Source organism: Lipophrys pholis, assembly GCF_963383615.2.
Source record: "Lipophrys pholis genome assembly, chromosome: 3".
In the NCBI taxonomy this organism is placed as follows: Eukaryota; Metazoa; Chordata; class Actinopteri; order Blenniiformes; family Blenniidae; genus Lipophrys; species Lipophrys pholis.
Window position 1 is genome coordinate 10,122,193 of NC_137627.1, and position 13,423 is coordinate 10,135,615.

At 43.9% G+C, this 13,423-nt stretch overlaps 1 protein-coding gene across 1 annotated transcript in view; it reads left to right on the forward strand.

Moving 5' to 3' along the window:
* Positions 1-9,744: 9,744 nt before the first annotated feature.
* Positions 9,745-13,423, forward strand: part of ets1 (v-ets avian erythroblastosis virus E26 oncogene homolog 1) — a 43,875-nt gene continuing 40,196 nt past the window's right edge. The window contains exons 1-2 of the mRNA XM_080460116.1: positions 9,745-9,845; positions 11,214-11,398. Coding sequence (XP_080316242.1) covers positions 11,330-11,398 — 69 coding nt within the window. The 5' untranslated portion in view covers positions 9,745-9,845; positions 11,214-11,329. The remainder of the gene's footprint in view (positions 9,846-11,213; positions 11,399-13,423) is intronic.

Sequence of the window (13,423 nt, forward strand, 5' to 3'; positions counted from 1 at the left end):
AGGAAGTTTCTAAACCTCTGTAGCCCCTGTGAACACTTGGCCGATAACATATTGCAGAAATATCAAAATAAAGCCTTTTTGATTGCCAGGAACACGCTTTAAAGCGTTTGCGAGGCGAGAGGATAAATCCACAAGGATGTAAAATGGCCTAATTCAAAGAACCATATCAAAGTTAACTCTGTCAATTCAAAAAGTTTTACACAAAGCAGGGGGCAGACAGCGGCTCACTGGTGTGTGTGTGTAGTGATAATTACCGAGAGGAAGTATTAAATTAAAGCAAGGCAGTCGTTTTATGGGGCAACATTTATGAAGGTAATAGCATCCCTATAAATTAACGACCTCCCAATGCCTCTCAATGTGTTGCCACTCATCAGGTCCAGAGCATGCCACTGATATGTCCACTGCGTGACCTCATCTGGTATTTTTACCTTTGGGGTGGGTGGGGGGTTAGGCTGAGATGAGAGCAGTATGGGCAAGGACATGTGGTGCTGAGACAAAGTGTTGTGATTACATGCAATATGCTACAATGAGCTTCTGTTTTATTTTTCTCTATTTTGCAGTGTCTTGATTTATGTAACACTGGTTGAATTCAATTCCTTTTCTAAGCCTAACCCTAACACCACAAATTAATGCTGATCTCTCTCGGTATGTCCATGGATCATCCAGACCACCTTCCCGGTGTCAGCTCAGCTATAAGTATGTGGGCACGCCCTGCCTTCAATCCAGACTGGGCATAGGAAACCAAGGTACTCCCTTTACATTTTAAATCAGCCTCCTTTTGCCAAGAAGTAGTCACTGCTACATGAACAACAGGAGGCTGAAATAAAGCCCTTAAAAGTGAGCGCTCCTGTGGAAAAAAAAAATGCAAGGCGAGCGGGAGCAGGAGGAAAGCAGCGCCATTTAGAAGGCCTAAATCATCCCATGAACTATAAATCCACTGACCGCTCATCATTCAACAGCATTTTAAAAAGCCCTTAAAGAAAAACACAGAGTGAAATGAATATGCTGTCACCTCTCATTTGGGTCTGGCCTGCTGGCTCAATAAGAAAAGTGTTGTTCCCTGGAAGGCTGCTAGCCTGAGCTGAGCTCTCAGGTTTAGGGTTTACCCCTGTCCCGCATTCTCAAGGCTTTTTACTTTGAGGCCCCGAGTCTCTCGCTCTCTCTCTCTCTCTCTCTCTCTCTCTCTCTCTCTCTGTCTCTCTCTCTCTCTCTCTCTCTCTCTCTCTCTCTCTCTCTCTCTCTCTCTCTCTCTCTCTCTCTCTCTCTCTCTCTCTCTCTCTCTCTCTCTCTCTCTTATTCTGTTTCCTCCCCCACGTCCCCCCAGACATGTCTGACAGGCTGAACTCGATGTGGGCTGCTCACCAGACTACAAAATCATTCATCTGTGCCTTCAGACGGTCAAATCTGGATCTAATAAAGGGAGCCTGCCTATTGATCCTATTCATAGTGAAGAGCAGTGCCAAACTTCACCACTTGAGGGCTCTCTGGCTCAAGCTTGAGGTGGCCCATTGAAATGTTTGTGTCCCTTTTTGTTGGCCATGAGGGCTTTGGGCAGTAAAGTGAATGGCTTTTTCAATAAATATCCAAAGGTGGTTTGTTACTAAATATAGGGTGATTCCTTTGCTTTGGACATGACCCCTTTGTGACACCTTCAACTCAAGATGGTCACTTCTTATTCTGCATTGTTTTAAACATGTCAGAAAAAGACCAATCAAGGCCTCCAGGGCCAATTATGATAACAGCTCACACCCTTTCCACCTGCGGCACAAACAAACATGGCAGACAGGACTCATGCTCCCGCTGTGTGTTTGACACCGTGCCAGAGCCAGATGAAGGCAGGGGGCCGTTTAAATCCAGTGAGTAAGGAAAACAAAAGCATGGGCCGCAAAACAACACAGAAAAACATCCTGACACATGGTGTAGGAGAGCGTGAAAGAATGAAAGAGCACAGGGAGCAAGAATGAGTCACTTTTAGGGTTGTGTTTATGTGTGGGTGAGGGCACTACCCCAAACGCCTAGGCAAACCACAGCATTCCAGGTTGGGTCTTAAAGAGACAGAGCCACGCAGTCATCATGGGTATCAGGGGAGTAAAGCGTTAACACATGGCTCAGGCTATTCAAGAAGTGCCAGTAGAGCACACAGGATCCAGTAGGTGGCCATGCCAGCCGTCGGATGGCATTCAGACCGGAGATTGTGCCAGCTCAAGCTGGAGTTAAGTTGCAACTTGAATTTGTTTTTTGGTGTAAGAATTTTGAACATGTTCCATATTTTATATTAGAATCATCCCCCAAAATATCAAACAGATATGCAGTATATTTCTGCCACAACTAAATAATAAAAAAAATATCTGAATCAGACGACCAACTGCATCTGCATTTCAGAGTTTTAGTGATAGAGGGCACAGTTGAGCTGTGAAAAGATTGCGAGGAGGCACTTCAATGAGTAAGATCATGCTTGAAAAACTTTTTCAAATCACAAACCTGTGAATTTGTGTTTGTGTTCAGTTAACTTTCACACTTCACGTCAGCTCCTGAAGGTAAACAAGCCAATTGTTTCCCAAACTACCCTGACCCTGTGTGGTCAGCTCAGGTGGATTCCTGGATCTGGTTTATAGTTTGAGTTAAACTTCTCTTCAACTTGACAAAGTCAGTACATAGGAGAACACAGAGTTCAACAATTCATACTAAAATCCTTTTCCATTTGACGGCAGGCTGCAGAGAGGCTGAACAGTTTGAGAGATGACAGGCCCAGATTGCATGAAGAGGAAGAAGACCCAACAACAGCAAAAAAAAAAAGAAAAGAAAAAGCTCACTGCTAGGAAGAGCACAACCAAAGACGAGAACTAGAGAATGAGAAAACGAGAGAATTGTGTAGGTGTGAGGAGGGAGGTGAGAGCATGGTGGTAGCGTCGTGTTGACAATCAGTTTGTTTTAAGAGAGTGGGGCCGGCTGGTGGGAGGGAAGAGAAAGTGTAAAGGGCTGCTGCGCAAAGAGAAGGGGTTTCTCAGAAGGGATGAGAGGATACAGAATAGGAAATGAATGGAAGTGAGGGGCAAAACTAGAAACAGTCTGTTTCCTTGCTGAAAATCCAGCTCACAATGTGGACTTAACATCCTTAAACCATCAACAGAGCTCTAAAAATAACCCTCTTTTCTGCACACTCAGCGCTGGGAGTGGGAGTGAGGGTGAGTGAGGTGTGGGTGGGTGAGTGGGCTGGTGGTGGTGGTGGTGGTGGTGGCGGCCAGCAGTGGGGAGTTGGACTCAGAGCTTGAGACTGTGCGTGAGAAGGTGGAAAGAAACAAAGAAGATGTAACCTACCAGACAGCACTGTGAGGAGAGATGAGCTGCAGAAGAGAGAAAGAGAGCGACCAGGCATGTGGGAGTAAGAGAGTGAAAGTGGAAGAGAGAAAACCCCAATCAAGATCTCAAAAAAAAAGTCTGTCTTTATTTTCCTTCTGTCAACCTTTTCTGGTTCTCCAAATACTCATTTGGTGATCTGAAGTGAATTCACCTATTTTCTGCATTCCTGCAAGTTGAAATGAATAAAGGCATTCACACATCTATAGTCATACAATAAGAATTATTATCATTATTATTATTATTATTATTATTATTATTATTATTATTATTATTATTATTATTATTATTATTATTATTATTATTATTATTATTATACATCCTTCCTCAAATACCCACAAACGTAAAGTGCCTGTTGGTTGTTTATGTAATCTGTATTTGTAACATTAAGTGAGTGATCTTGACCAGACTCCAGCAATACAGGCAAGTTAAACAATCTCTCCAATCTGTGTTTGGTTTTGTTCGGTGGAGACGTGAGAGATGGGAAACACATGGAAAGTTTTGTGCTTCTGCCCACTTTTATATTGGTCAGTTATATTTTTAACCACAGTAGTTTCTCACAGACCACACTTCAGTGCATGTTTAATCGATTGTGTAAACCTGATGAAAAATGTGATGAATTGAGAATTACTTGAAGAAAATTGGCTCTGTGTACAGTTTATATCTGTGGTTCCCAACCTCAGGTACGTGTGCGTGCGCGTGTCAGAGTGGGTGTGTACACCTGCATTTGGAATTTACTGGAATACATTGGCCATTTGAAAAGGGGGTCTGTGTATGAACCACTGGTTTACACTACGTCACAACATCCTCCCCAAGAAGGTGCATCGGTATAACATTTGTGTAAAGGACACAGCTGCTTATAATGTTAGAAAAACCTTAGTGTTTGCAAGAAGGTTCCTCCAAATGTCTCCAAGTTATTCAAACCAGCAGACTTCAAACTTATTCCACCCCCAGAAAAATGCACACAAGTGTCTTTTCAACTACTTATTGATAATAATCTGTTGGCTTGGGAATGAAGGTGAAGTGTATCCGAGAGGGAAGCAGAGCAGATTGAAGACACAACACAGACTCCATTGAAAAGCAGCCACTGACAAGCAGCTCCTTCTTCCCTCTCATCACCCTGATAAGCCCTCCTCTGCAGCCTGAGCCACACCTCATCACGGGCTGAGTGAACTGAGTGAAGCCGACAGCAGTACCAGTGGCACTGATGTTTTTATCAGTGTGAACACGACGGCGAGGTAGTTGAGCTAATGATGCTCCTGTCTCATGGAAAGTGACCGAAAAGGCACCCGGGCTGACTCTTTACTCACATATAGATAGATTCACCTTGATAAAGTGGAGTGGGTGAATTGATGGGTTAGTTCTGTGAATGAAGACACATTTTGACGCCACACGGTGCCATTCACACGCCCATTCAGTACTTTGTGCCTGCAACAGTCCACCTGCCTGTTCTAAATATATTTGTGTGATCCTTCTCTGTTCTCTGTAGTAATAGCAGTAGCACGGAAGTAAACACGGATTGGCAGGATCACACTTCCCTACCTTTGTATGGTCTTCCCATTTGACGTAATGCACTTCCTCGACTGTTACTGTAACTGAAACAATCACATCTGGGTATCTAACTCATCCAAACGTCTGAGCCTCACGGGGTAGGCCACCTCACAAGTGTAGTGTTTCCCAAAGTTTTTCCCATTTTTTCCCCACAGACATTTGAATGCATCAGCGTTGCCTTAAATAAGGGTAGGCTTCAGTGCTTTTTGCAGTACGTAGGACTATTAATGAGAATACCAGTTGACTGAGGTAAGTCATTAAAATTTTGCCCGGCCTGACCAACCAACTGACTCTCCCCTACTTTGCCGTATTCAAGTCAGAAATCTCGCCCCTCCACACGCAAGTTTCTGCTGTTCTTGCAGCACTAAACACTTTTTCCCCGCTCCCATGGTCTTATTCTGTCCCTCAGTCTTTCCCCTCTCCCCATCTGTCTCCCTGATTGCTCTCCCTCTACGTGCCTCCCAGGCCTGCCTCCCCACCTCTCCTCTCTCGCCCAGCCTTCTCTCACTTCTCTAATGAGCGTGTGTGTTACACAGGCATTCAGAAAAACCTCCTCTGCTAATTACATGACAAGCATCTTGCTCTGGGACACTAATGAAGAGGAATAGCGAGCTGGAGACGCCACTGGAGTGGTGGTGATGTGTGTTTGTGCGATGGTGGGAGAAAAAGGGAGGGAAAAGTGTGTGTGTGTGTGGGGGGGGGGGTCATGCTCACAACTGGGTGTGGTGTCTGCATGTGTGTGTGTGTGTATTTTTTAGGGGGGGGTATTCTGGCGCCAGGCCATACGCTTATCAACCGGGGCAAGCTGGACTTAGCATCTAGTTCTCTCCCTCCATTCCCTGACTGCTTTTTCCTCTCATCCAACTACACTGTCAGTTGTTTTGTTTTTTCTTTCCAAAAGTTCAGTGTGAGGGTGAAACATCAGTGCCTTCTTCCAAGTATCTACATTTACAGTTATTAAAGACAGTTTGAGCTCAGAAAATCTTTGAAGTGTGACATGAATTCCACGCAAATCCATGTTCTGTCACTGCTCGCTGTCCTGCATTGTTTTGTTGGAGATTCCTAAACGTATCCACTTCACCATGTAGCGTCACTTGTGCGTGATTTAAATGATTTAAAGTCTATATTGACTCCCATAAGCAAAAACAAAACAAACAAAAAAAACGTGCACATACATAACCTACAGATAAACCCGAAGAGAGGGAGCAGAGAAGAGGAAAGAAAGAGAGCGACCTAGGCAGAAGTCCAACGACACAGCATGTGATTTGGAGGAACTCGCTCTGTCAAGAGGCACACTCGAACAGAAGATCGCTGTCCTGTACCATCCCTCGTGAAACGCTTGAGAAACACAAACCATCTGGAGGCTGTAGCGCGCACTCTCAGCCCATCAAATATCGAGGATGTTTGTCTGATTTACAGAGCCCATTTAGAACTGTTTGGACAACTTGGCTGAAGGATTGGTGCTTTAATTAAAAATAATATCAAGAGCTAATATTGCCCCCAAGACCTTTGCCTCACAGTCAACACTGCAACAAAGTCACGGTTCTGTGGTTTAGAGTGAGAGTCTCAAACCACAACTACTTCTAAATGAACACAGTCAGGCCCGATACAAAGACTTCTCCGTGTTCCCAATTTCATTGAGGTTACTGCCCCATTTCCCCGCTTCTTTTCTCTCTGCCTATGCCAATAGCAACGCGGACGGTTTGAGGCTCAAGCCCACCGCGGTGATGGCATATTGATACTGTCATAAAATATTACATCCTCACTTTAGTCATTAGAACTGCGCTTTTATCTAAAAATATCACGGGCAGGGAATAAAACAGAGTTTTCAGCAGCAGAAAGATTGGGCCTTTACTCCTCTCACTGAGCACCACGGCGCGGAAACACTGAGGCCCAAAATAGATGTTCTTCTCATAAAGGGCTCCTTCTTTGTAGTCAGCATACAGCAACAACATCTGCAGGGCAGTTTGTATGGGGGGGGAACAGATTCGGGCAGGCTATCAAAGAGTGAGGCGATCTCCTGTGAGAAGCGGTGGGTGGAGGACTTCCATATTCTCTCTTTCTCTCTGTCTTTTCTTCCTCCTCCTCTCTTGCGCTCTTTCCCTTTATCTCCTGCTTCCAAAACTCTGTGGCAATCAGGACGATGCTAATAAAAGACCATTAATATCACCTGTCAGCGCTATCTTTGGAAGATCCAAATTGAGAAAATGAGACGAAAGTATTCGCAGTCTGGAGCCGCTCAACAAGATGTAGGGTACCGGTGGAGGACAGACAGCCGTACGGTTTGGTCCGCTGATCTAAATAAAGCAAGGACTGAAATTCATCAAGGCAACAAAAGAGTCAAGAAACAGTTCCATATATTGTGGCTGAGAAGAAAGTCTCAGCTGGAACTTAAAGTTTGAGGAATCCTGCTGGACCTGGTTAAGTTTAGGTTCAAGTTATGAGTGAATTTATGTGTGTGTTTTTAAAAATTTTGGGTTGAATCTGACGCTGCATAGTAGGACTGTGACCTCTACACAGATGTTTACTGTAAAAATATGACCCCTACATGACTCTTGTTACTGTATCTCTTAAGGTGGAGAATGACCCCCGTCACAAATAATCTCTTTCAGGGTTTATGGTCAAGATTTTCCCTGTTTTAAGGTGAGGAATGTGGCTGTCAGATAGGAGAAAATTAAATCGCGAAGGGTAATTAATCTGTGCCTCAATTTGAGCTCCCTTTTTTTTTTTTTCTTTTAATCTTCAGACCAAAATGACCTAATGTAAGTCTATTTCAGAGTTTATGTATATGCAAGAGTAGCTGTTACTGAGAGGGTATTAGTGAAGGCTGTAAAACCCCTGCAGGCCTTCTGACTGATGGCTTTTACAGGCTGAGACAGCAAGGCGTTCACTATCTGTTTAATGTAAAACATGAGCGCGGCCGCCAGACCGACGGACAGGGGCTCTGAACGGAAAAAGATGGCACCGTTGTATTGGGGAGGTGAAAGGCGAGGGGCAACGTGATGATAGTAGCTTCATGCGGAGCAGAAGTGTATCGAGGGCCTCGCCTTTGAACTGGTGAGCCGGCTAATTGAAACAGCATTGCCGGGGCATCGGCCGAAGATCTGGATCGCATTCATCCTGGCTTTTATTCAATTTGGTCTCATCACAGGGGCGCGTCCCGTGCTTTTCTCTCCACATGGCAATAAGTCATACCCTCGCCTTTTGCCCTCGACGTGTTGCCCATCTGTGTCCCCTGGGGGCCCGAGGGGCTGCTGAGGCCCACATAACGCAGAGGGATTCAGATGAGGTCTTGAGAAAATGCAGGCTGCCTGCCACTGAGCCCCTTATGGTACTTCTTCACGCCTCTCACCTTGGACTTGACCCCCCTCCCCCCACCCCTGCCTCCCCCCCCCCCACTCACGCACACACATGCTCACACACCTCTTTACCCCAGACTCAAAGATTTACTGGTAAGCGCAGTGGCTGTCAGGAGGTTTGAACCGTGCACTTTCTAATTCAAACAAATGCTGAGCCAGGGTCAGGGAATTATCACGGAGCCACAAGGTGTTTCAGATGACTCGCAAGTGTTGACTGTTAGACTGATAGAGTGGGGAAAGATCGGAGAGAGAGAGAGAGAGAGAGATATGATGTCATATGTTGTTTGGAGCTCATGAGCGTGCAGCGTGGAAATAAATAAACAAATAAAGCGATAAATAGGCAGATAGATAAACCTCTGTGCTCTTACCTGTTTATCAGAAACCTCCATCAGAGCAAATGGATGGAGGGTCTTTCTTTGTACTGTTGGTGGTGGTGGTGGTGGTGGTGGTGGTGGGGGTCGGAGGGGGACAACTTCTCATTTCGCAGAAGAGTGGTCAACGTTTCTGTCACAGCTTTAATCAGTGTCCCACATGCATTGGCTGCTGCTCGGGGTTTAGACGCTGAAGGAGATATGACAGTCAGCCATGTACAGTAAATAAATATGCAGCGGCAGATCCCTCCCAGGTGCATTCTTGTAAGACCCGAGAAAAACTCCTTTGACAGTACCTTTATTTCGCTTTTCAGATACTTTCCATGCGTCACAGTACAAGCGATTACCTGGAGGAGACACGTGGAAGAATATCAAACATCGGGATTTGAGTTGAAGAAATGTGGGATCCATGTTTTAAACAAACTTCTCACAAACTGTCACTGGAAGATTGGGCGTGGTGTGATGCTTTCCTGCCATTTATCAGCAGTCCCCCCCCCCCGCTTTAAAATTCTGCCAGTGGCTGTTTGTTTGTTTGTTTGTTTGCTTATTTCAAGTCCAGTTTTTTTGGTTGATTTGATTCAGGTAAAACATTTACATCATAACATGTTTTGGTAAATTGTGTAAATGTGCATGTGAAAATTTTTGGCACAATACATACACATGTATAGGCATGTTCACATGCAATGTGTGTCCATATGACACCACATACTGCTGCATAAACATTCTGTGTGAAAAATCATGTTCAAAAGTTTTTCTTGTATTTTGCATTAAACATATTCATCTTTACAAAGTTTAGTTTTCTTCTAAAACCCCAAAGAGGCCAAGAAATGCAAAAAAAAAACTAAACAAAAAAAATATATATATTGGGAATGAACGTTCAGAACTCAGAGGATTTTGGAATATGACTGCCATGGACATAGTGGGAAAATGGTAAGGAAGTTGGATATACTCTCTACAGGTTATTAATCTACCTGTGAACCTCAGCTGCATGTGCAGTCCAGAGAATGTATGCAGGGGGGGAAAAATGGGATTTGGAGAGGATCACCGTGCGATTTGAGGGAGGGACTAAAAGTGTGCATAATATTCCTTCCTCCGTGGGACTCGCTCCTCCGAGCAGGTAGACAGCATCTCTGCAGTTCACCGCTGAGCTGTCACACTCAGCTGTCCAGCGCTTCCACTTTCCTGCAAACTTCTCTCACCACGGACGGTAAGTGCCAAGTTTCTCTTTCAGAAATAACTTTAAACCCAGAGTAGGAACAAGAAGAACTGATTTGCTCTAGGTGATCGGCACTCGTCTGATGCGCAAAAGGTGGAAAACGTTTGATTCAAAGTTTCCTTTTTTTTTTTTTTTTTTTTTTTCGTCAGGAATTCTCAGAGCGTGGAGCGCACTTTTTTTTTTTTTTTTTTTTTTTTTTTATTATAGAGACGCGCTCCTTATCACTCGTTTCACCTCTGCTTATTTTAATGCGCACAATTTCCTTTAGGCATTATTTTTTTTCTTTTTATATAGCGTCAGTTATGTTAATTTCATTCAAGTTATAGACTTGAAACTCACCTCAAAATATAAACTTATTTCTGTGCCAATGTTAGGCATTGCAGCTATAAATGCATTACCTCGGACCTTTTTTTTTTTTTAAATGTATTTTTAACAACCAAATTAGTGACGTTTAAGTGAAAGAATTTAAGATTTAGGGAAAGGTAGAGCATGTGTTTGAATGACAAGACTGATTTGAGCTCTATTCATTCTCGGTGTGAGTACTTTTTTGCATGAAACAAAACCATCTGAATGTTTTTTGAGCAGAACATCTGCAAGCATTGAGCACTGGCACGTCTTCCAGCTGCAGTCTGTCAGCAGCTGCTACCAACTAGATATGCCAATTGCTTAACATATGAATGAATATGAGGAGGATGGGGCAAGTATGACACATGCCACTGCCCATATACACCCCAGCTCCCCCTCTAATGTAAACCCCCAGCTCAGTTTTTAGTCTCTTTTGTTGATGCTGCTCCAAGTAAACAATGTTAAGTGATAAGCAAAAATGTGCAGGGGGTGAGAGATGGGAGGTGGAGGTGGAAGGGAAGGAAGGAAAAGAGAAGGAGGGAGAAGTGAGGCAGATGAAAAGAGGAGGGTTAAATGTAATGGCGAGGGAGAGCGCTGCGATAGAAATGTTTGGCTGACAAGCCTTCAGCTTGGAGGCATTTCCTTAATTTTATATGAAATCGTTTGATTTAATTCACCAAAATGTGCAACTTAAATGGATGTTGTAAGAGGGGGGAAAAAAATCCCTCATGATATAAATCAGTGCAATGTTTGATGTGATGACATGATCTTGCCCCGGTAATGCCACAGAGGGGCTAATGTTGCAGGTTATTGAAACCCAGCTCACATTTCTCTTTTTTCTTCCCTTCTCTGTTTTACCCCCTTCCATGTCTAATCTTTTCCTCTCTTCCACACACACACACACACACACACACACACACACACACACACACACACACACACACACACACACACACACACACACACACACACACACACACACACACACACACACACTCGCGCACGCACGCACAGTTGCACACACAGAGTGTAAACAGCGTGTGATAGATAGGTTGCTCCACCCTGCTTCGGCTGTTTGCGCACGTTGATCCCTTCAGCAGGCCTTGCTTCTCCTGTCCACGCCATCCGTGATGAGTTACTACATGGATCCAGTTTCTACCTACCCAGCCCTTCACCCCTGTGACCGTCTGGGCGCAATGGTAAGACCTCCCTCGTAAATTATCTGTTAAAGCTGCCTCAGCGACCTACCTACCACACAGCAGATCAGGGGTGTGACGGAATGTGTGTGTGTGTGTGTGTGTGTGTGTGTGTGTGTGTGTGTGTGTGTGTGTGTTAGTTGCCCAGACGTATGGCAGCAGAGGAATTACCACAGGACTGTAGCAGTAGTGATCTTACAACATGTTGTTTCAACTCTAGTTTCCATCACCTTAAAGGGTTGCACTCGTCCTGAACATCTTTATTTCAGTCTGCCAGAGTTGCGCTGATAATGTCTATCTGCACATGGTGTTCTTCACGATTTCCTCAGAAGTTGAGAAACAGAGCAGTTGTACAAGATGATTTTCTGCGACTCAATGAAATCCTTCTTATATAAGCTCCACTGGGTTGCACAACCACCCTGCATCGTGTACTTCTCTTTAGAAAGTGGTCCCATAAATAATGAGACCTGTAGGCCTCCAGCCTGGCTACTAACCAATCAAACTGGTGTCTGACAATCCCCACCAACTGACACCTTTCCTCCGATGAGCCACCCGGCTGTTGCTTTGCAGCGGTGTGTTTGCGAGAACACTGAGGCTCTTAACGCGTTCCAAATGAGAGCGCTGAATACAGAGTCGGAGACGGTGGTAGCGGGGAACATTGGGATTCCTGTCAGGTGAGCATTTGAAGGGTGAAGGCCAAGGAGCGGCAAAATAAATGCCTCCATTTGTATGCAGACCACCAGCACATTAGGGTAATAGACTGAGGTTACATGCAAATGGCAACCCCACCCCGGTCTGATAAAAAACATGGAAGGATACAGCTCCCTGGGTCCTAATTGGCTCAGGTGGCGGGGCTTGCCTTTGAAATTGAGACTACTGTATACCGGGGCAGTCTGGTCAAAAGGTGAACTGGTGTCACCTCACTCGCTCTATTCTTTTGAATTTACATGAGTTATCTGCACAAAGCAGAGGATCTGGTGTGCTCATCCCTTTTCTATGTTTGCTAATTATATACAGAAATGTTCTTATATGCTCCACAAAGACAACATACAGGGACTAGTTGAGAAAAAAAAATCTGAGATTCTATACCAGCCTTGCAGGAATAAAAGATGTAACCTCAGTTCAAATGTCATTTAGAGAATTTCAGAGAAATGAGCCTTTGACTTTTTAAAAAAAAATCTATATCACCTTTCAGCAGAATAGTGTTTTGGGTTAGGAATTACATGCAATCAACCTTTTAGATTTATTTTGATTTTGATAAGCAATAACATTGTCAAAGAACCAAGTCATAGCACAAAGGCAGGTAGGACAAAAGCTATGCCTTTTTCTCTCATGTGTCACCCACTCCACTATAAAATGTAGTTAAATCATATGCCAGTATTACATTTTAGGTATCTGTGGATTGTAATGATTTTATGTATGACTGTAAATTTCACATCCAAATATGACGAAATGCATTGTGGGTTTAATGGCGGAAGTTAATGTCCGTGAAATGAGGATGACTTTTTGTGGTATTTTTTTAGTATACTGTATAGCACATAAATTTCATATGCACAATGTAGTGAACACTGGATGAAGTACGGTGCCTGATATCAACTGAAGAGATCTCATCACAGTTCAAGACTTGCCTGTGGCAGGTGTTTGCATTTTGTTGCCGCAGAAATGGGCAGATGCCACAAATTACACCTGCTGGCTATCTATGAACACTGCACATTTTCTTGAAAACAGTGACTTGTGGTTGATTTTCCATATTGCTAAACACAGTATACGGTAACATGGTATGTAATATCTTTAACCACACAGTTAATGGCATCCAGGTCAATGAGGGTTAAGTGGTTGAAGATTAAAGTCTTAACAAGCAATGGACTCCAAATCAATAGAGGAAATTTGGAGCTTAAAATGTGAGGACACAATATGGTATGATAAACACACTAACGTTTATGCATGCTCGCTCATTCTCCTTAATCTTCAAGTCAAGCCATTCGAGTTTAGCAGAGGGACAGAGAATGGATTATCACTGAATGAAAG